This window comes from Vipera ursinii, assembly GCF_947247035.1.
Source record: "Vipera ursinii genome assembly, chromosome: 1".
In the NCBI taxonomy this organism is placed as follows: Eukaryota; Metazoa; Chordata; class Lepidosauria; order Squamata; family Viperidae; genus Vipera; species Vipera ursinii.
In genome coordinates this window covers 229,463,657-229,482,899 of record NC_139512.1, presented here as the reverse complement: position 1 = coordinate 229,482,899, position 19,243 = coordinate 229,463,657, and the positions used below count along the sequence as shown (strand labels likewise).

The 19,243-nt window shown below is 38.7% G+C and overlaps 1 protein-coding gene across 1 annotated transcript in view; it reads right to left on the bottom strand.

Annotated features, from left to right (window-relative positions):
* Positions 1–333: 333 nt before the first annotated feature.
* Positions 334–19,243, bottom strand: part of PRIM2 (DNA primase subunit 2) — a 121,178-nt gene continuing 102,268 nt past the window's right edge. Inside the window, exons 13-14 of the mRNA XM_083350368.1 lie at positions 17,238–17,306; positions 334–1,024 (exon numbers count right to left, since the gene is read on the bottom strand). Coding sequence (XP_083206494.1) covers positions 800–1,024; positions 17,238–17,306 — 294 coding nt within the window. The 3' untranslated portion in view covers positions 334–799. The remainder of the gene's footprint in view (positions 1,025–17,237; positions 17,307–19,243) is intronic.

Genomic DNA, 19,243 nt, shown 5'->3' with positions numbered 1-19,243 from the left:
TTCATTGTAAGTATGTAGCCTTTTCATCGTAAATATGTAGCCTTTTTCAGATGCAAAATACGTGTTAAAAATGTCTGATTTTCATAATTATGCCTGGTTTCCAAAACACCCTTATCTATATTAGTACTTAGCTCTACTTCTAATGTACCCAGTTCATTGAGGCTTCTGTTTTTTGTCTTCATGTTTCACGTAGACAACTTTCTTACATGTAAAGAGAAATCATGGTTGGAACCTTAAAAGTAAATATAAAGCTACTCATTTTTAATTGTACAGGCTTTAATATGTAAATTTAACAACATGCATTTAAAATCTTGTTTCCTTTTGAAACAGGCTTTGCTGCTTGAAATCCCGAGCAAGAAGACTTTGCATTTTAGGAGGAATTCTTAAAGTAATCACGAATTGTTTATGATACAAAATATCTTGCATGAATGACCTAAACTGCACTATAAGTGTCTGCATTTCTCTATATTTCAAAATCAGTTCTACCAAGAAAAAAGACTTGGGAGTTAAAAGAAAATGAAATAGGGTAACACTATGATGGAAAGCCTACAGCTCTAGCATTTGCCCGTGGAAACAGAAATGTGACTTGAACTATTTTATTGCTCAATCTTGCAACTGATTTTTGTGCTTACAAGAAAAGTCTGTTTTTCAAAACTTTTTATATCGCAGTATACTGTTCCACACTTTCTATGTAGAACACAACTCTGCACATTTACAATGTCTTCATACATCATTCACACGGCACCGCTTTGTAATATAGGAAGATTATAGGAAGTAACCGGAAAAATGATAACATTATTTAATCTTCAGCAAAGTAATCCTCAAGTCCCTCCAGTTCCATTTCTTCTGTTGTACTTAAAGAGGGAGCTGTAGGTATATCTGCCCGTGTCCTGCTGCTGGGTTTCACGTGGGAGCTTTCAAATTGCCTGTCATCTTTTTTTATTTCTTTGGTGCCACCAAGTAGCTGCTGACTTTCTATAAAGTACTGATTGGGATGGCTCAGAGAAAAACCAATTTCTTTGACCTGTATAGGAGGAGGGGAGGGGGGGGGAGAAAGGGGCGGGAGGAGAGGGAGCATATTCAGTTATTATATTCTATAAAGTTTTAGGGTAAAATTAAATTAGCTTGAATGAAAGAATGCAATTTTCAGTATCTTCTTTTCCCTGTGTCCTCCCCACAAATATTTTTTTTAAAAAAAAAGATAACTAGAATCTAAACATCTACATATATACAGGTAGCATAAAAATCTAGGTGAAATTATTTCTTCTATTATTTTTATTGGTAATTTTTGCCGACCACCTATTCCTGAAAACCATACGGCATGTAAGTTTTCTTTAGAATGCACACTAACATTACACTTTGTTGAAATGTTGCAACAATTCCATTTCAAAGGATAGTTTGGCTAAATACTGTAATTGGATTTAACCATGTCTTTCTACCAGTGGTATGGACATAGTAATAGACCTATTTGGATTTTCCAAAGCAATACTGGGGTGCATATCAGGAAAAAAAGGAAGAAAAAGTAAATCTTCTGTATTCATAAACTTTTTTTTCTGGCCTCCTTAAAATAGCGATTTCTTAGAGTCACTATTTAAGAGAGGCTAGTTATGAGTCAAAGCATATTTTGAGACTTGGTTACCCGTGTTTTACTGCAAATCAGAGCAAAAATAAAGATTAAAATGTCAGACAAACATACAGGCTACATTGTAAAGGGCATTCATTTCTTGCTTTTCTATTTTTACAGATTATTTGATCAGGTGTACAAGCAGCAGCAACAAAGCTAAACTACATTCCCTGGTTGTATATTCAGTTCCTTGTGACTCTTGTTAAGAGACTTGTTTGCTGGTTCTTAATTTACAGTCCTGTATGATTTTGAAATAGGGACGCGGTGGCTCAGTGGGTTAGGACGCTGAGCTTGTCAATCAGAAGGTCGGCAGTTTGGCGGGTCGAATCCCGAGTGCCGCGTAACAGAGTGAGCGCCTGTTACTCGTCCCAGCTTCTGCCCACCTAGCAGTTTGAAAGCACGTAAAAATGCAAGTAGAAAAATAGGGACCACTACGGTGGGAAGGTAACAGCGTTCTGTGCGCCTTTGGCGTCTAGTCATGCCGGCCACATGACCACAGAGATGTCCTCGGACAAGCGCTGGCTCTTCGGCTATGAAACGGAGATGAGCACCGGCCCCTAGAGTCGGAAACGACTAGCACGCATGTGCGGGGGAACCTTTACCTTTACCTTTACCTATGATTTTGAAAAAAGATGCCTCCTTTCTCCCTAGAAGTAGCTGAAAAAGAAGGTTCCTATAACTGCTAAAAAGGATTTGAAAGGAAAACATCCTTTGGCTACTAAACAAATTGAAGATTTTGTCACTTTTTTCCTGGTATTGAATTGTTGTGTATTGACTTTTCCCCCCACTTTGGAACAAACCAAATCCTTTGGATTTATAATTTCCAGCAGATTCTGAATCCAACCTAACAGGCAACCCATAATTAAATCCAAGATGCCCTCTCCACTGCCTTAATATCCAACTGCCAATCTTTTGCTTCTAGAGAGAAACAAGCAACTAGACACATCATAGCTTAGAGCCTTCCAAATCAGAGTTTGTTACTACCAAATCCTTACAGTATTTTCTTCACCATAAAGAAAAAAAAACTTCAGATATTTTAAATCAAGGACATTATTTTCAAAAAATAAATGTAATTACATGCTTGTAAAGAAGTAACTTTTAAATTGAGGAGAATGGAAAATGAACTAAAAATTATCCCTATAGGATCAGGCCATGGTGCATCTTAGTTCAGAACTGTGTTTCTCCTAATGGCCAGCCAGATGCCTCTTAGTTATTTTTTTCATTTTTTACCTGCCTTTATTTTTGATCAACTTAAGGCAGCATACATACCTAGTGCTCCTGTCTCCTTTCCTTTCTCCACTCACTCCTTTGAGTTGAAAAAAACTTGAGGGCACATAATCAATCACTCAAACATGATTTGATATATCTGGATCATGTCTCCTCTCAATCTCATTTTTTTAAGAGTCCCAAAGTCCTAGCCTTTCTTTTATGAAAAAGTGTTCATGTTTTCTGATCATTTTTTTTACATTTTTTTCCCAATTCTTTTTTCAAACATGGCAACCGGAATTGCCAAGATGCAGATGTACAGGAACTTTGTTCCTTTCTTGGAAATAATTTAATTTAATTTATTAATATTTCTATACTGCCCTTCTCCCGGAGGACTCAGGGCGGTGTACAGGGCAAGAATAAAACACAGAAATTTACAAAAACTAAAAGATAATTAAATACATGCCCGATTAAAATACAATTAATACATAGTAAAAAAAACCCCAATAAAAATAATAAAAAAACCCCACCAATCCCCCCTCAGGCCAGGCCGGCTTGCTCGAACAAGTAAGTTTTCAGATCGCGGCGAAAGGAGCGCAGATCGGGCGCCGTCCGGAGCTCAACCGGTAACTGGTTCCATAGCTCCGGGGCGCCCACAGAGAAGGATCTCCCCCTGGGAGCCACCAGTCGGCATTCTCTGACCGGTGGCACCCTGAGGAGGCCCTCTCTGTGGGAACGCACAGGGCGCAGGGAGCTTGATGCCAGCAGCAGATGTTCCCTGAGGTACTCCGGCCCCATGCCATGGAGGGCTTTGAACACCATTACTAGCACCTTGAATCTCACCCGGAAGACAACTGGCAACCAATGCAGCTCACGGAGCAGAGGTGTAACATGGGAGTATCGGGAGACTCCCAACACAACTCTCGCGGCTGCATTCTGTACCAGTTGGAGCCTCCGGGTGGTCCTCAAGGGAAGCCCCATGTAGAGAGCGTTGCAGTAGTCTAGACGAGAGGTCACGAGCGCGTGAGTGACCGTGCATAAATCATCCCGGCTTAGATAGGGCCACAACTGGCGCACCAGGCGAACCTGGGCGAAAGCCCCCCTAGTCACAGCCACCATGTGATCTTCCAAGGTGAGCCGCGAATCTAGGAGGACTCCCAAGTTGCGAGCCCTATCTACGGGGGGTAATAATTCATAATCACTAGCATAGACTCTTTTTTGTGGCAGCTGTTCATTGAACCAATATCTTCAGTGAGAAAGATCTTTATTTCGGTTAGTTAAGACTGCTCTAACTTCATCAGTGTGCATGTCATTACACACTTCCTTAAACCGAACCACACCCACTTTCACATTGGGTTGACTATTCACCAAAGAGATCCTTTTGGAGTTTTTCATGTTCATTTTCGATCATTTCCATTCTGGATAATGTAATGCCAGCCACTCACTTGGTCAGCTTGCTTTGTATCCCTAAGTCAAAATCATTGATGGCAGCGTCCCCCAACCTTTTGGACACCGTGGAGAGAGGTTTTTCGGAGGACCGGAAGGCGCGTGATTTCGTGTGCTGCCTGTATCCTGTGGATGGGGCTTTGCTTGTTTGTGCAGCCCAGTTTCTGGCATGCTGCGGATTGGTGCCGGTCCATGGCCCAGGGATTGGGGACCCCTCGTTTATGGGACAGACATATGTATATGAGATTTTTTTTAAAAAAATTGCAATCTAAAAATCTACATATATATAGTACATATGTCTGAGTGTGGGGGGATGTTGTAAAAAAAAAACTAACTGCAATTATTCTTCTTTTTAGCTGAAATGGTAATTTATGCCCAAAAAACATCCCTAAAGAGTCACTTAAATAGAAACTAATCTTCTACCACTACTTTGGCCACAACGTTCTGCTGCACAAGGAAACTAAAACCAAACACATTTATTGTCTATACTTGAAAAACAAAAAAGCAAAGCAACCCTCCCCCAAACCTTCCAATACAGATTGACACAGCAATAAAAGACATTAGATTAAAAGCAGCTTCCTCTATTTTGCACACCTTGTGCTTCATCTTCTAAAACTAAACATTTTTACAGATTCTGTTCAATCTGAACTGTACCCTTCATGTAAAACCTGGCATTCTTTTGGTGTTATACTATGGGGCTTTAAAAAAAGCTGAACCCATGATGTTGAAGCTGTGTGATCTTACAGCTTTAATCAAGAAGTTGCAGAATGGCAGGTGATAACAAAGCAAGCTGTTATTACAAAAAAGGTCATATGGAATTATTTCTTACTTGCACACTTTCCCAAGCATATTATTTGATCAACCAAGAAACTGAAGTTTGATCACCAAAAAACTGAAAAGTAAATCAGTCTTTCTTCTTAATAAATCAAAATGCTATTTTTCATGAAGGAGAATCATTAGAAAGGCAACAGTTAGCACAATGTCAAATGCATTATGCTTGTGAAGCTACATTACAACTGGCAGTTTCCTTATAATCATGAATATGTGTGTTGCCGAATTTAATGGCAATTGCTCTAATTATTACTGGCTTTGACAGCTTACTAACATATTTCAACACACATTATATTTACTAAGAATATTGGCTCAGCCAAATCATTTATGATAGCAAAGCATTCAAGCACAAGAATCCATTAGTGGGGGTGTAAATGCACACGTTTATCAGTTAAGGCAAACAAATAATTGAGACAAGAAAGAAATGGAAACGTGAGGAAAACAATTATTTGTCTTGACTGGCAATACAGTCATCAGGCATTCAGTTTTCACCTTATGTTCTAGCAGTACTCTTATCTTACAAGACTCCATATTTGAATTTCTCCTTTCTTAGCCTACTAGATGTCAACGTGGCTAATATTGGGTATTCCTGCTCTGACAACTGATGAAAATGCAGCCATTTTCTCTTCTCCTTTAACATGCTTTTTCTTGCTTTTAGAAATTAGGTGCAGCGGGGGACGGAATGTAAGCTCAGCTAGCCATAATAATAACACTGCTGTGGGAACGCAAGGACAAGCTGATAACGTTTTGGCGGCTGAGGAGCTGAGGAGCAAGCCCGCGCTTTAAGCTAATTGGGGAATGTGCTTTATGACAGTTTATTGGGGGTGGGAATTGAAATTTGTTACTTTGTATCGGGGGAAGGGAATTTAGTTTTGGGGTTCAACTATCTAGTGCCGGTACTTTGTTTCCCGAATAAATATTCTTTAAGGAAGAGTTTTGCCTCAAAGTTCTTTTGATGGGTTTCATCTGTTGGAACCATGACACTAGAATTAATGGGCTCTGAGAACGAGAGGACACCAATTGCTGTAGAGTAGCCTTACTCAAGCTTTTTACTTCAGAAGAAAACTTCAAATAATTTTCAGATCTCAGTCAATCGCTGCATAAAAGTTATCTTTTCTCCAACTAGCTTGGCACTATAAATTTTGTTGTTGTTGTTGTTAGCTGCGAAGTCGTGTCCGACCCATCGCGACCCTATGGACAACATTCCTCCAGGCCTTCCTGTCCTCTACCATCTTCTGGAGTCCATTTAAGCTCACGCCTACTGCTTCAGTGACTCCATCCAGCCACCTCATTCTCTGTCGTCCCTTTCTTCTATTGCCCTCGATCTTTCCCAGCATTAGGCTCTTCTCCAGTGAGTCCTTCCTTCTCATTAGGTGGCCAAAGTATTTGAGTTTTAGCTTCAGGATCTGGCCTTCTAAAGAGCAGTCAGGGTTGATCTCCTCTAGGACTGACCAGTTTGATCGCCTTGCAGTCCAAGGGACTCGCAGGAGTCTTCTCCAGCACCATAGTTCAAAGGCCTCAATTCTTTGGCGCTCAGCCTTTCTTATGGTCCAACTTTCACTGCCATACATTGCAACTGGGAAGACCATAGCCTTGATTATACGCACTTTTGTTGACAGGGTGATGTCTCTGCTTTTTAGTGTGCTGTCTAGATTTGCCATGGCTTTCCTCCCCAGGAGCGTCTTTTAATTTCTTGGCTACAGTCCCCATCTGCAGTGATCTTGGAGCCCAGGAAAATAAAATCTGTCACTACCTCCATTTCTTCCCCATCTATTTGCCAGGAATTGAGAGGGCCAGATGCCATGATCTTGGTTTTCTTAATGTTAAGTTTCAACCCAGGTTTTGCACTCTCCTTCTTCACCCGCAACAAGAGGCTCTTTAGTTCTTCTTCACTTTCTGCCATTAGAGTGGTATCATCTGCGTATCTTAGGTTGTTGATATTTCTTCCGGCAATCTTAATTCCAACTTTTGATTCATCTAGCCCTGCCTTTCTCATGATGTGCTCTGCATATAAGTTAAATAGGCAGGATGCAGCAGCAGTGAAAATGAATGTCCTGCCCAAATTTTTATTTTTATTTCAAATGATACCGATTCTTAAGAAAGATTCTAATTTGGAGGAATGGCAGCGTGGTATCAATAAATTTGTGTGGGCAGGGAAAAAGCCACGAGTTAAACTTAAGATTATGCAGGATATTCGTGAGAGAGGTGGCCTTAAATTGCCTAATTTTAAATTATATTATGAAGCTGCTGCATTAGTAGGAATAAGTGATTGGATCAATTTGACGCAATCGAGGTTATTAAATCTTGAGGGCCATGATTTGTTGTTTGGCTGGCATGCATATTTGTTGTATGATAAGAAGGTAGGTACTGTGTTTAGGACGCATATTTTAAGACAGGCATTGCTGAGAGTTTGGAAGAAGTATAGACATAAGCTAAGTTGTAAGATACCATTGTGGGCAATTCCAAAACACGCAATAGAAAATATACATGCTGGTTTCAAACACGATGAGACTACCTACAAGGAAATTTTAAGTTTGGAAAGGAATGTTTGGTGCTTGAAATCATATAGCTTCTTGCGAGAAGAGAAGGTTGTTCAAACATGGTTTCAATATACTCAGTTACGGGCCAGGTGGAAAGAAGACCAGAAAATTGGATTTGCAACGATTGATGAAAATTTGATAAAGCAAATTAGAAATCAGGGACCTGCACACATTAAACGGATATATCTTGCATTGATAGAGATTGATTCAGAAACAGAGCTTGTTAAGGACTGTATGATAAAATGGGCCCAAAATATCCAGGAAGTTATTACAATGGACATGTGGGAGAAGATTTGGGTGAGGAATGTGAAATTTACTCAAGCTCAAAATTTAAGAGAGAATTTTTATAAGATGTTTTATAGATGGCATTTAGATCCTAAAAAGCTTGCAAGTATGTACCCGAATTATCAGCCTAAGTGTTGGAGGTGCGGGGTTGAAGATGCAACATATTTTCACATATGGTGGACATGTAAAAAGGTTAAGGCCTTTTGGATTAAAATCTGGTGGAATATACAGAAGATTTTTAAAAGGAGGATAAAGTTTTGTCCGCAATTTTTTTTGTTGGGAATAATTGTTGATGCTACAGTGGTGGACTCTAAGTTGACGCTGAATTTAGTTACGGCAGCAAGACTTTTGATAGGACAATATTGGAAGAAAGAGGAGCTGCCGACCATAGAAGAATGGACTTTAAAGGTTTCCGACCTGGCAGAGATGGCGAAGATATCGGCTTATTTGAAAGATCATTCGCAAGAACGTTATATTATGGAATGGAGAAAGTGGATTGAGTTTATCCAGAATAAGTATAGGGTTAAGAAGTTTTATCTAGCATTCGAATAAGTCTTCTTTCGTGTTTTCTCTTTTCTTTTCCTATTTTCTTTTTTATATATATTTAATAATGTTAAGTTTTGTTTGTTCTTATATAAGTTAGAGAGTGATGGATTTTAGAATTTATGGTTGTTAGTATATGGTTGCTTATGATTGCTTTTATATATATATACCTTGTATTTAGCTCTGGGAAGTCCGGGGGGGGAGGGGGGTGGGGGGGAGGTAGGGGAGGGAAGAGGGAGGGGGGAAGGGGGGAGGTAAGGGGGGAGGGAAGAGGGAGGGGGGAGGTAGGGAGGGGAGGGTGGAGGGGGATGGGGGTTTTTAATGGAAAATTGTATTGTAAAACTTTTCAATAAAAAAAAAAAAAGTTAAATAGGCAGGGCGACAGTATACAGCCTTGCTGGACTCCTTTCCCAATTTTGAACCAATCAGTGGTTCCATGTCCAGTTCTCACTGTTGCTTCTTGACCCGCATATAGGTTTCTCAAGAGACAAATAAGATGGTCTGGTACTCCCATCTCTTTAAGAACTTGCCACAGTTTGTTATGATCCACACAATCAAAGGCTTTAGCATAGTCAATGAAGCAGAAGTAGATGTTTTTCTGGAACTCCCTAGCTTTCTCCATGATCCAGCGTATGTTGGCAATTTGATCTCTAGTTCCTCTGCCTCTTCGAAATCCTGCCTGTACTTCTGGTAGTTCTCGATCCACATACTGCTGAAGTCTAGCTTGTAGGATTTTAAGCATGACTTTACTAGCATGAGAAATGAGTGCAATGGTGCGATAGTTTGAACATTCTTTGGCACTGCCTTTCTTTGGAATTGGGATGTAAACTGATCTTTTCCAATCCTGTGGCCACTCTTGAGTTTTCCAAATTTGCTGGCAAATTGAGTGTAGCACTTTTACTGCATCATCTTTTAAGATTTTGAATAGCTCAGCTGGAATACTGTCACCTCCACTAGCTTTGTTGTTGCTCAGCTTTTCTAAGGCCCACTTCACTTCACATTCTAGGATGTCTGGCTCGAGGTCAGTGACCAACTCATTGTGATTATCAGGGACGTTAAGCTCATTCTTGTATAGTTCTTCTGTGTAATTTTGCCACCTCTTCTTAATCTCTTCTGCCTCTGTTAGGTCCCTGCCATTTTGGTCCTTTATCATGCCCATTTTTGCATTGAACGTTCCCTTCATCTCTCCAATTTTCTTGAAAAGATCTCTGGTCCTCCCTATTCTATTGTTTTCTTCTATTTCTTTGCACTGTTCATTTAAGAAGGCATTCTTATCTCTTCTAGCTATTCTCTGGAACTCTGCATTCAATTGGGCGTATCTTTCTTTTTCTCCCTTGCCTTTCGCTTCCCTCCTTTCCTCAGCTATTTGCAAAGCTTCCTCAGACAGCCATTTTGCTTTCTTGCATTTCTTTTTCTTTGGGATGGTTTTGGTTGCTACCTGTTGTACAATGTCGCGAACCTCTGTCCATAGTTCTTCAGGCACTCTGTCTATCAGATCTAATTCCTTAAATCTATTTGTCACCTCTACTGTATATTCAACAGGGATATGATTTAATTCATACCTGAGTGGCCTAGTGCTTTTCCCTACTTTCTTCAGTTTAAGCCTAAATTTTGCAAGGAGAAGCTCATGGTCTGAGCCACAGTCAGCTCCTGGTCTTGTTTTTACTGACTGTATAGAGCTTCTCCATCTTTGGCTGCAGAGCATATAGTCAATCTGATTTCTGTGTTGACCGTCTGGTGATGTCCATGTGTAAAGCCGTCTCTTGGGTTGTTGGAAAAGAGTGTTTGCTATGACCATCGTATTCTCTTGACAAAATTCTATCAGCCTGTGCCCTGCTTCATTTTGTACTCCAAGGCCAAACTTGCCTGTTATTCCAGTTATCTTTTGGCTTCCTACTTTAGCATTCCAATCCCCCATGATGATAAGGACATCATTTTTTGGTGTTAGTTCTATAAGGTGCTGTAGGGCTTCATAGAACCGGTCAATTTCATCCTCTTCAGCACCGGTGGTTGGGGCATAGACTTGGACTACTGTGATATTGAATGGTTTGCCTTGGATTCGAACTGAGATCATTCTGTCATTTTGAGGATTGTATCCCAGTATTGCTTTTCCTACTCTTTTATTGACTATGAAGGCTACTCCATTTCTTCTGAGGGATTCTTGCCCGCAGTAGTATACCTGATGGTCATCTGAATTAAATTCACCCATTCCTGTCCATTTTAGTTCGCTGATACCTAAGATGTCGATGTTCAGTCTTGTCATCTCTTGTTTGACCACGTCCAGCTTGCCTTGATTCATGGATCTTACATTCCAGGTTCCTATGGAGAAAGAATCTTTACAGCATCGGACTTTCCTTTCACCACCAGACATATCCACAGCTGAGCGTCCTTTCGGCTTTGGCCCAGTCGCTTCATTCTTTCTGGCGCTACTAGTACTAGCCCTCTGCTCTTCCCCAGTAGCATATTGGACGCCTTCCGACCTGAGGGGCTCATCTTCCAGCGTCATATCGTTTTGCCTTTTGGTACTGTCCATAGGGTTTTCATGGCAAAGATACTGGAGTGGTTTGCCATTTCCTTCTCCAGTGGATCACGTTTTGTCAGAACTCTCTGCTATGACCTGTCCGTCTTGGGTGGCCCTGCACGGCATAGCTCATAGCTTCATTGAATTATGCAAGCCCCTTCGCCACGACAAGGCAGTAATCCATGAAGGGGGCACTATATATATGAAGGTTAAAAAAGATTTATTTGTAATTATTATTCGTGGAAATACTAACAAGAATGGGGACCAGCAGCTGAGTTGTAATGCATGAAAATATCAACATTTTAAGTGCTAGAATTTTGCAGAATGTAGAAGTTTAAAAAAAAACAGCACAACAACCTTTTGTGGAACTCTAGGGCTCCATACAACCTCAGTTGGGAAATGATGCTCAGAGCCAACAGTCATGATTAGGTCTCTACTGTAAATACTCCATTTAAGCTGCAATCCTTCATGTGCTGCTCTAGGAGGAAGTCTGACTGAATTCCACAGGAATTACATAGAAACACATTATTAAAAAATGCATGCATTTCTGTTTTAATATTATTGTTTTAATGTACTCAGGTATTCTGTGATCTCTGAGGGTCGAAAAGGACATTAAGTCAATAGCTGCTGACAAAGAACCCCCACTGAAACCCCCCACTTTCACTACAATACCTGCAATGCCATCAGCTTTTTTCACTAATCATATACAGGTAATCCTCAAGGTACAAACCATTCATCAAATGAATCAGACTCAATTTTACAAATTTTTAAAATCAAATTCATTAATTGAACCAAATGGGTCATTAAATGAGCAAAGATGTGACTTACTGTTTCCTCCAATTTGTTAATTGATTGCTGCCATTGTTAAGTGAACTGAGAGGCTTTCCCGCTGGCTGCCCATCAGCTGTTTCCGGTGCAGCCTTGGCTCAGGAACTAAATTGCTGCAAGCAGGCTTGCAGCCATTGCAGTTGCTTTTTTTTTAAAAAAAACCACTTGTTGCTAGTCAGCTCAAGCGTTTTCAGCTGCCGGGGGGGGGAGTTGCTTTTTTTTTTAAAAAAAAAACCCACTCGCCATTAATTAGCTTAAGAGTCTCTAGCCAGGTACCCAGAGGGAGATGTGGGCGGGATTTGCAGAACTCTCGGCTTGCAAAAGTAACAGAGATGAAAGGGACCTTGAGGTCATCTAAGTCCACTGCTCTCACAAGAGATTATTTCTGATAAATGCCTATCCAGTCTCTTCTTAAAAGCTTCCAGTGATGGGGCACCCACAACTTCTGGAGGCAATTTAAATTTAAAACCTACAAACTACAGTACAGTAATATACTGTAATCTCCAAAATAAAAGCAAGGAAACACAATATTATAGAATGTTTTGTGTAGATGCTACCTAGCATTTCTACAAGCAGTTTCAACACAAATACAAACAAAGTTTATCTTTGCAAAGTAGTGTACTTACAAACACAATACTTTGCAAAGTACAGTACTTAAAAAGCAGAGCAGTTCCCACACTACTTGCAAACAAACAGTACAATACTATAGAGTAACAAAAAAGAATATTTTAAAATACTTACAGAAGCAATTCTAGCACTCCAGTCGTCAAGGCAGCAGATTCTCCATGCAGCACCAAAAAGCCCCAAAAACAAACTCGGTGCCAGCTGCAAAAATCACCGGTTCGTTTGGCCATATGACCAGAGACAAAAACAAAAAACAAAAACCGCCAGCTTCTTGTAGCCCAGAATGGCACAGGCAAGTCACAGACTTAAAATGGCCACCACTGCAGCAGTGTCACATGGCTACAGAGGTCTCTTTTTGGTTGTAGTTTTGAATTTCTAACATAAGTACCCTTTTGGAATAAATTTGTTCTTGTGAAAATTCACTAAATAAACGCTCGTACCTGGGGAATTACCTGTATTATGCTGCAACTGTGAATGAGTCTATGCCATAAGTGGGTTAGAAGGTTATTATAACACTAACAGCAAAAAAAAACAACAACAACAATCCACTGTTACTACTTCAAGCTTTTTTGCTTATTTATAATAATTGCATTGTTTTCAGTCTAATGCTTAATTTGATATTTGACACCTAAAGGTAAATCCATTTGAAGCTCATGCTACTGTAATCACTTTCCATTCCTTAATATATTTTCAAAAACAGTACCAATTTGCATTTTAAAAAAGAACACACATGCTTTATTCTTTTAATGCTTTGTTTAGAATTTAATCAGTATTCACAAATATTTTCACTCAATATTGTTGGAAGAGAACTTTCATTTACTTGACCAAAATTTAAATCCAGATGTAAATACCAGAATCAACAAGAAGCTGACAATACAGCAGTTAAGAACAAGGCTAATAGTACCTAGAGATGCTCACTACAAATAAGCTATGCACAGTATTAAGAGTGTGACTTTTTCAGACAGGATCAAGCAGTTTGCTTGTGGTCTTCCCAATAAGCAAATACTAAACTTTGGAAGTTCTGCAATTGGCTCCAACACAGTCTTTAAGTTTTTATCAAGTAGAACTTTCACAAAGTAAAGATACACTGCTATTACACTCTGTGCTCAACATGTTCCTTAAATGTGTCTTCATTGCTTACAATTGTTTCTGTTCATACTTTGAAAAGCAGAGTCCTAAGAAGGTCAAACAAGCCTTCCTGTTAGAATATTTTTCCCTTTGTCTGTGAGATTCTGGCACTATAATGACCCAGGCCAAATGCGTATCCATTAGTAGCTGCTGACATGACTCCACCAGTGTTCTTCCCTCTTTCCATAACATGGCATTTTAGTATCCTAAAATAATATTTCAACTAGACTTCCGGTTTTGCATTGTAGCACACAGCTGAGGGATTGCGGAGCTCTGCACCCCACGGCTGATTTCACCTTGCCAGAGGACCTAAATGGGTCTAAGTCACCCCAGAGAGGCAATGAGGGGGCCCCCGTGGATTACAGAAAGATGGCAGTTGATCCGTTTGAACCGGGGGAAGCCTTCCGACAGGAGAAAGGCTAACTGCACACCAATGTTTAGCCCAAGCTACCAGCAGCCGAAGTCCAAAAGTACTAACTAGAACAACCGTGAACAGCGTGTTTGGAGCTGGGTGAAAATATCAATCTTCTCTCTTTTATTTTGTAACTGATTTCCTGGGAAAGATCCCCAAGAAGCAAAAAATTCTCCAAAAGATCCCTCACCCTTCCATAGACGGAAATGGCGAATTAATTTTTATGGGGGACAGCAATATATTAAAATGAACTTAATAATACTACAGTCTGGATAAATCTGAAAATCATGAAAACTGTTAAGACAACATTTGAAGGAGTATTGATGAAATTAGAAGAAAATAACATTTTGCTTTAAAAGTTGGAAAATGAGTGGCTACTGACATCTAGTGGAGGATTGGGGCATAGAACAACAGCTGCATTGACTCAGAAACTGGCAAGATGCCCAGAAATAAAGAACAACTTGATCCTTTGAACCTCAGTGGCTTTTCACCAAATAGAGAACAGCTGGATGGGAACAGAGGAAAGAAAACACACTGAGCTATCTACTACAAAGTGAGAACTATATTTGTTTTAAAAACTGCTGACCTTCTGGAATTATAAATACTTACTGAGCTGTGATTTCTAAGCTCAAGAACTGTTTGCAGAGAAAGAAAAACCTTGACTCTTGGCTAATCTTCTAGGAGGGAACTTACTGGAAAATTCCTAGGTGGTTAAATATTTTGTACTCTAAATCTGACTGACTGATAATTGTAAGACCCCTGAATAGAAGAACTATTATAAAATACTGCTTTTAACAGTGCTTTGATAATTGGAAACTCATTGGCTTATAAGAACCATATATAAAGACAAGAACTATATAAGGTTTGGTTGTTTGGACTTTAAGATTGGCTGGTTTGAAAAGCTAATTACAGAGACTATGGTACTGGTGAAAGACAATCTGGTGGGGGGGAGACAAAATGGATGTTACATACCTATCAAAAAGTGGGAGGAAACCACACCTAATATCTCCTTCTGAAGGCCCTAGCCTGAAACATCAAAGATCTGCAGGAGCAATACTTCAAGACAAGGCAAATATTTTCCAGGAAGAAATGTATGCAATGCTGCGACAGATTCAAATGACAATGGTTTCAAATCATGATGAGATTAAAAACAACTTTGACAATATAAATGAACACATCTTTAACTTAAACCTACAATTAAAAAACTCTCAGACAATGATGACAAAGAATGAACAAACAAACCAAATAACAGAATACAAAGTAGAGGACAGGGATCCAAAGAGGGATGCTACAAATGAAGAGAACTACAGTCTAATATAACAAAAGAAAACTTGCAAGATTTTCCCACAATGGAAATGGAAAAGTTATTTTATTTTTCAGAACTTCAAAATAAACTTGAAGATAGGAAAGAAGATCTAACAAAATGGATTATAGAGCAGCCAGCAGAATTATTATGAGTTTAGGAGACAAAAAACACAGATTCTACCTAACTTGTCTTTTTATTCCCAATAACATTCACAAAAATACAGGAAGAATCTCCTGGAAAACTGAATACACTGACTTGGAAAACTACTTAGCAAAAGAAGGCTAGAGTTAGATTCAAGAGATTTGATTCGACCTACCAGATGGAGTACTATATGATTAAACACTTGTTTCAATATGGTTAAAAGAATAGATAAATCATGGTTATAAAGGGGCCCTACAGTAAGAGGGATATGATATATAAGTAGTATAGTATTCTTTATAATATATGAAATATAAAAATATTGAGATGGTGTATGTGAATGAAAAGTTTGGATATTTAAAGGTAATTGAGAAAATTATGACTGATAAGAATGGTTTGAATATAGAGGGGAAATTAAGTTTAAATAAGAATCTTGAAAACAGGATATATAGTGACTTAATAAGATGATTTTTATTAGTATAATTGAAACATAAGCAGATCAGAAAAGATGTTATATGCTAACGTCACTGTTATTTGTATAAAAACAAGAAAAATATTTATATTCAACCTTGCATATATTGAAAATATTAAGAACTATATTTGCTTAATGTGGATAAAAGGAGAATGCTATTGGAAGAAGAGAAGATCAAAGAAATATTAATTAATAGATTGATTATGGAATTATAGAAATTATTATTTGTTTTTAAAATATATGAACCCAGACAATATGCTGTTTACTAAGCACTAAAGATTGTTATTATAAAAAATCAATAAAAAATATTTAAAAATATTTCGACTGCAATACAAGATCCTCAAGAGGACTACAGAACAGTATTCCATAGGAACTGTGTCCAAATCATGAAGATACAGGAATAATAACTAGAGTTAATCCTATGCACTAGAACTAAAGAGAAAACTGAAAACTGATGGTTAGAATTCAATTCTAGATGTAATTGGCAATTAAAAAGATCCTTTGAAAATAATAAACTTGGCCTTTTGCATTATATTCTAGGTATGTGATTATATTACAGTACTGTAATACAAATCAAAAGTTGAAATTTGCCTTCTAACACGTTTAGTGAATAGAGTGAAAAGCAACATTTAAATATAGCAAACCATTGTAAACCAGAGAGTGGTTTTCTGTCTTCTGCTGCCATCTTTTACAGCTCCAGAGTATGATGGCAACAAGGTTATATTATGCCCGTGATGATTTGCTTTTATTCTGATTTAAAAAATGGATAAATTATACAAGAGGTACAAAGCATAGCACTAGCTTTCCACTGGCCTAGGAGACAATTTTATCATTGCCTTGGGTTGAGTACAAAACTGTGTTTGCTGGCTAGATCCTTCATCCAGGGCTCCCTTCCTTGTAAAACATAACAGGTTATATAAAATTCTCAAATGACTAGGAAATTCTGAGAGTTGAAATCCGCACCTCCTAAAATTGATGAAGTTAAGATACTGTAGGCTATGATCAGAGATTGGAGCTGAGGAACCTGTAGAAGCTGCAGAAATTAGACCCGTTTCAGATTCCAGTCTCTGAGCTTCAAAAACACTTATGATCCACACTCGTACACCTTTCTCTAGGAGAAGAAAAGCAGAGAAGCTATAATAGTTTATAATTACCAATTGTTAATCGTTACATGGAATCAAAGATATCTGCTACTTAATCATTAGCTCAGCATAACTAATAATGGGTTATTATATAACAACAACAACAACAATGCCTGTGAACAGAAAACTTTCCTGGTTTTTCTAGAGGCATTGATGTGGTTTCCAAATACAACACTGAAATATATACTTACATCATGAGTCAGTTCAAAGTATTTTTGGCAGGCCAGCTGATAATGCATACCTTTCACCAAGTCCAAAATCTAAAAAAAGAAATTGAACCAATTAATACACACACACACACACACACACACACACACACACAAAAATTTACCCCAATTCCAGTCTGTAAAGAGAACACATATTTAGAAAGCATGATAGAATTGACATATGTGCTTCTATGCTTCTAAAAAAGACTCAAACTCAAATAAAAATTTAGAAAAAATTGTGGCTATTATATTTAGAATGATTATTTCCAGGATATATATTTCAAAAACATTTTTATTAGTTGCAAATGCATGTTTTGCATTTGAGAAACTGAAACATATATTACTCAACATATGTGAACACTCCTCAGCCATAGCTTGTTCACACATGGGTTACAATGGGACTGTGATGCCAACTAAGAAACTGTAGTAATTTAGAAAAGAAGTAGCGGAAAACCACGTGTTTCGCCTTTTGAAAACCTCAAAGTAAGTTGTTTCAAAGCAGCAGTTCCCCGAACAAGAAAGGAAATTGTCTGTTTTGAACTCCTACTAGAAACATTTTTCTATCTCTTGTAAATACAATTTGCTTTCCAATTCTACATTGTAATCGCTTCTGCCCAGCAAAAAGTACTCATTCTTATCAGCAGAAGGCAATGGCGTTTTAAAATTTAAGTTGCATGTCATTTTTTCCCCTCTGCTGATCCATAATTATTCTTTATACGTGCTGCTTATCAGCCATAGAAAACTGCTGTAACTGAGAGATAGCTTCAGTAGAAAGAACATTTTTGAGGAATGCAAATTTCTAACCCTTTTTCTGAGAGGCTGACCTTTTAAAGTCAAGAGTGGCAATAAACTCCAGCACAAATCCCTGCTGTCCTCATTATGGAGACTGCCTTATAGTTATTGACAGACGTACAAATAATATTTGCTGAATATATCAAACCACACTGCTGCCAAAGAAGTGCTTACTGGGTCTGTTTTGCTGTTACAAGCCAAACTGATTAAATATCTGCCTTTGCTGTCACCTCCTGTTAAGTACAATGTGAAAAACAAGTCAACCAGCCAAAAGAATCTGAAGCTTGGTACAGTCTCTTTGCTTTTGAACTGAAACCGGTTGCGGTTTTGAAAAAATAGCTATGCATTGCAACCAACCAAGATTTTACAATATTGTATCATAGATCTAACACATGTAGAAAACTTCCTTGGCTTACAGTAAAAGATGGACAGTATACTGACAACGTTCTGAGTGGCCTACGGGCAGTTAAATCTGAATCACAGGACCCAGGGTATGCAGAACTTCACAGCCTAGTAACGGGATGTTCTGATGTTTCCTAGAACATTTGATTTTTCTCCTGGAATGTGCATGTTGTCTTATTTTCTTCTAGAGTGTGCCAATTCTGATGGTATTTTGTTTTCTAGAAATGATCATTCCAGGTCCTTTAAAGCAGGGGTCCCCAACCCCCGGTCTGTGGACAGGTACTGGGCCACGGCATACCAGCAACCGGGCCGCACAAACAAGTGAAGCCCCATCCTCTGGATGCAGGCAGCACGCAAAACCATGCCCCCTCTATTCCGTAGAAAAATCTTTCTCCAGAGAACTGGTCCCTGGTGCCCAAAAGGCTGAGGACCTCTGCTTTAAAGCACAAATATTCATATTTTTCTATGTGTATTTTAGCAGGATTTAGTTATCTCATGAACCATAAATTTGGTATGGTGCTTACGGTGTAGACTGGGGTTCATTCCAATACCCATGATGCTGATTTATTTTTTCACACAAACATGGTTTCGTGTAATCTCTAAAATCCTGCTAAAGTCCCTATAGAAAACCATGAGTACTTCGGCTTCAAAAGGTCCCATTTTGTTAAAATTGCAGCAATGAACCTGGGAATCCTATAAAGCGTGCAGGTATTTATGCTGTAGAGTTAAATGAACTAATCCTGCAATCAAGTGAAAGATTTGGCAAATGACCTGTGAAAACAATATTCCAAGAAGCA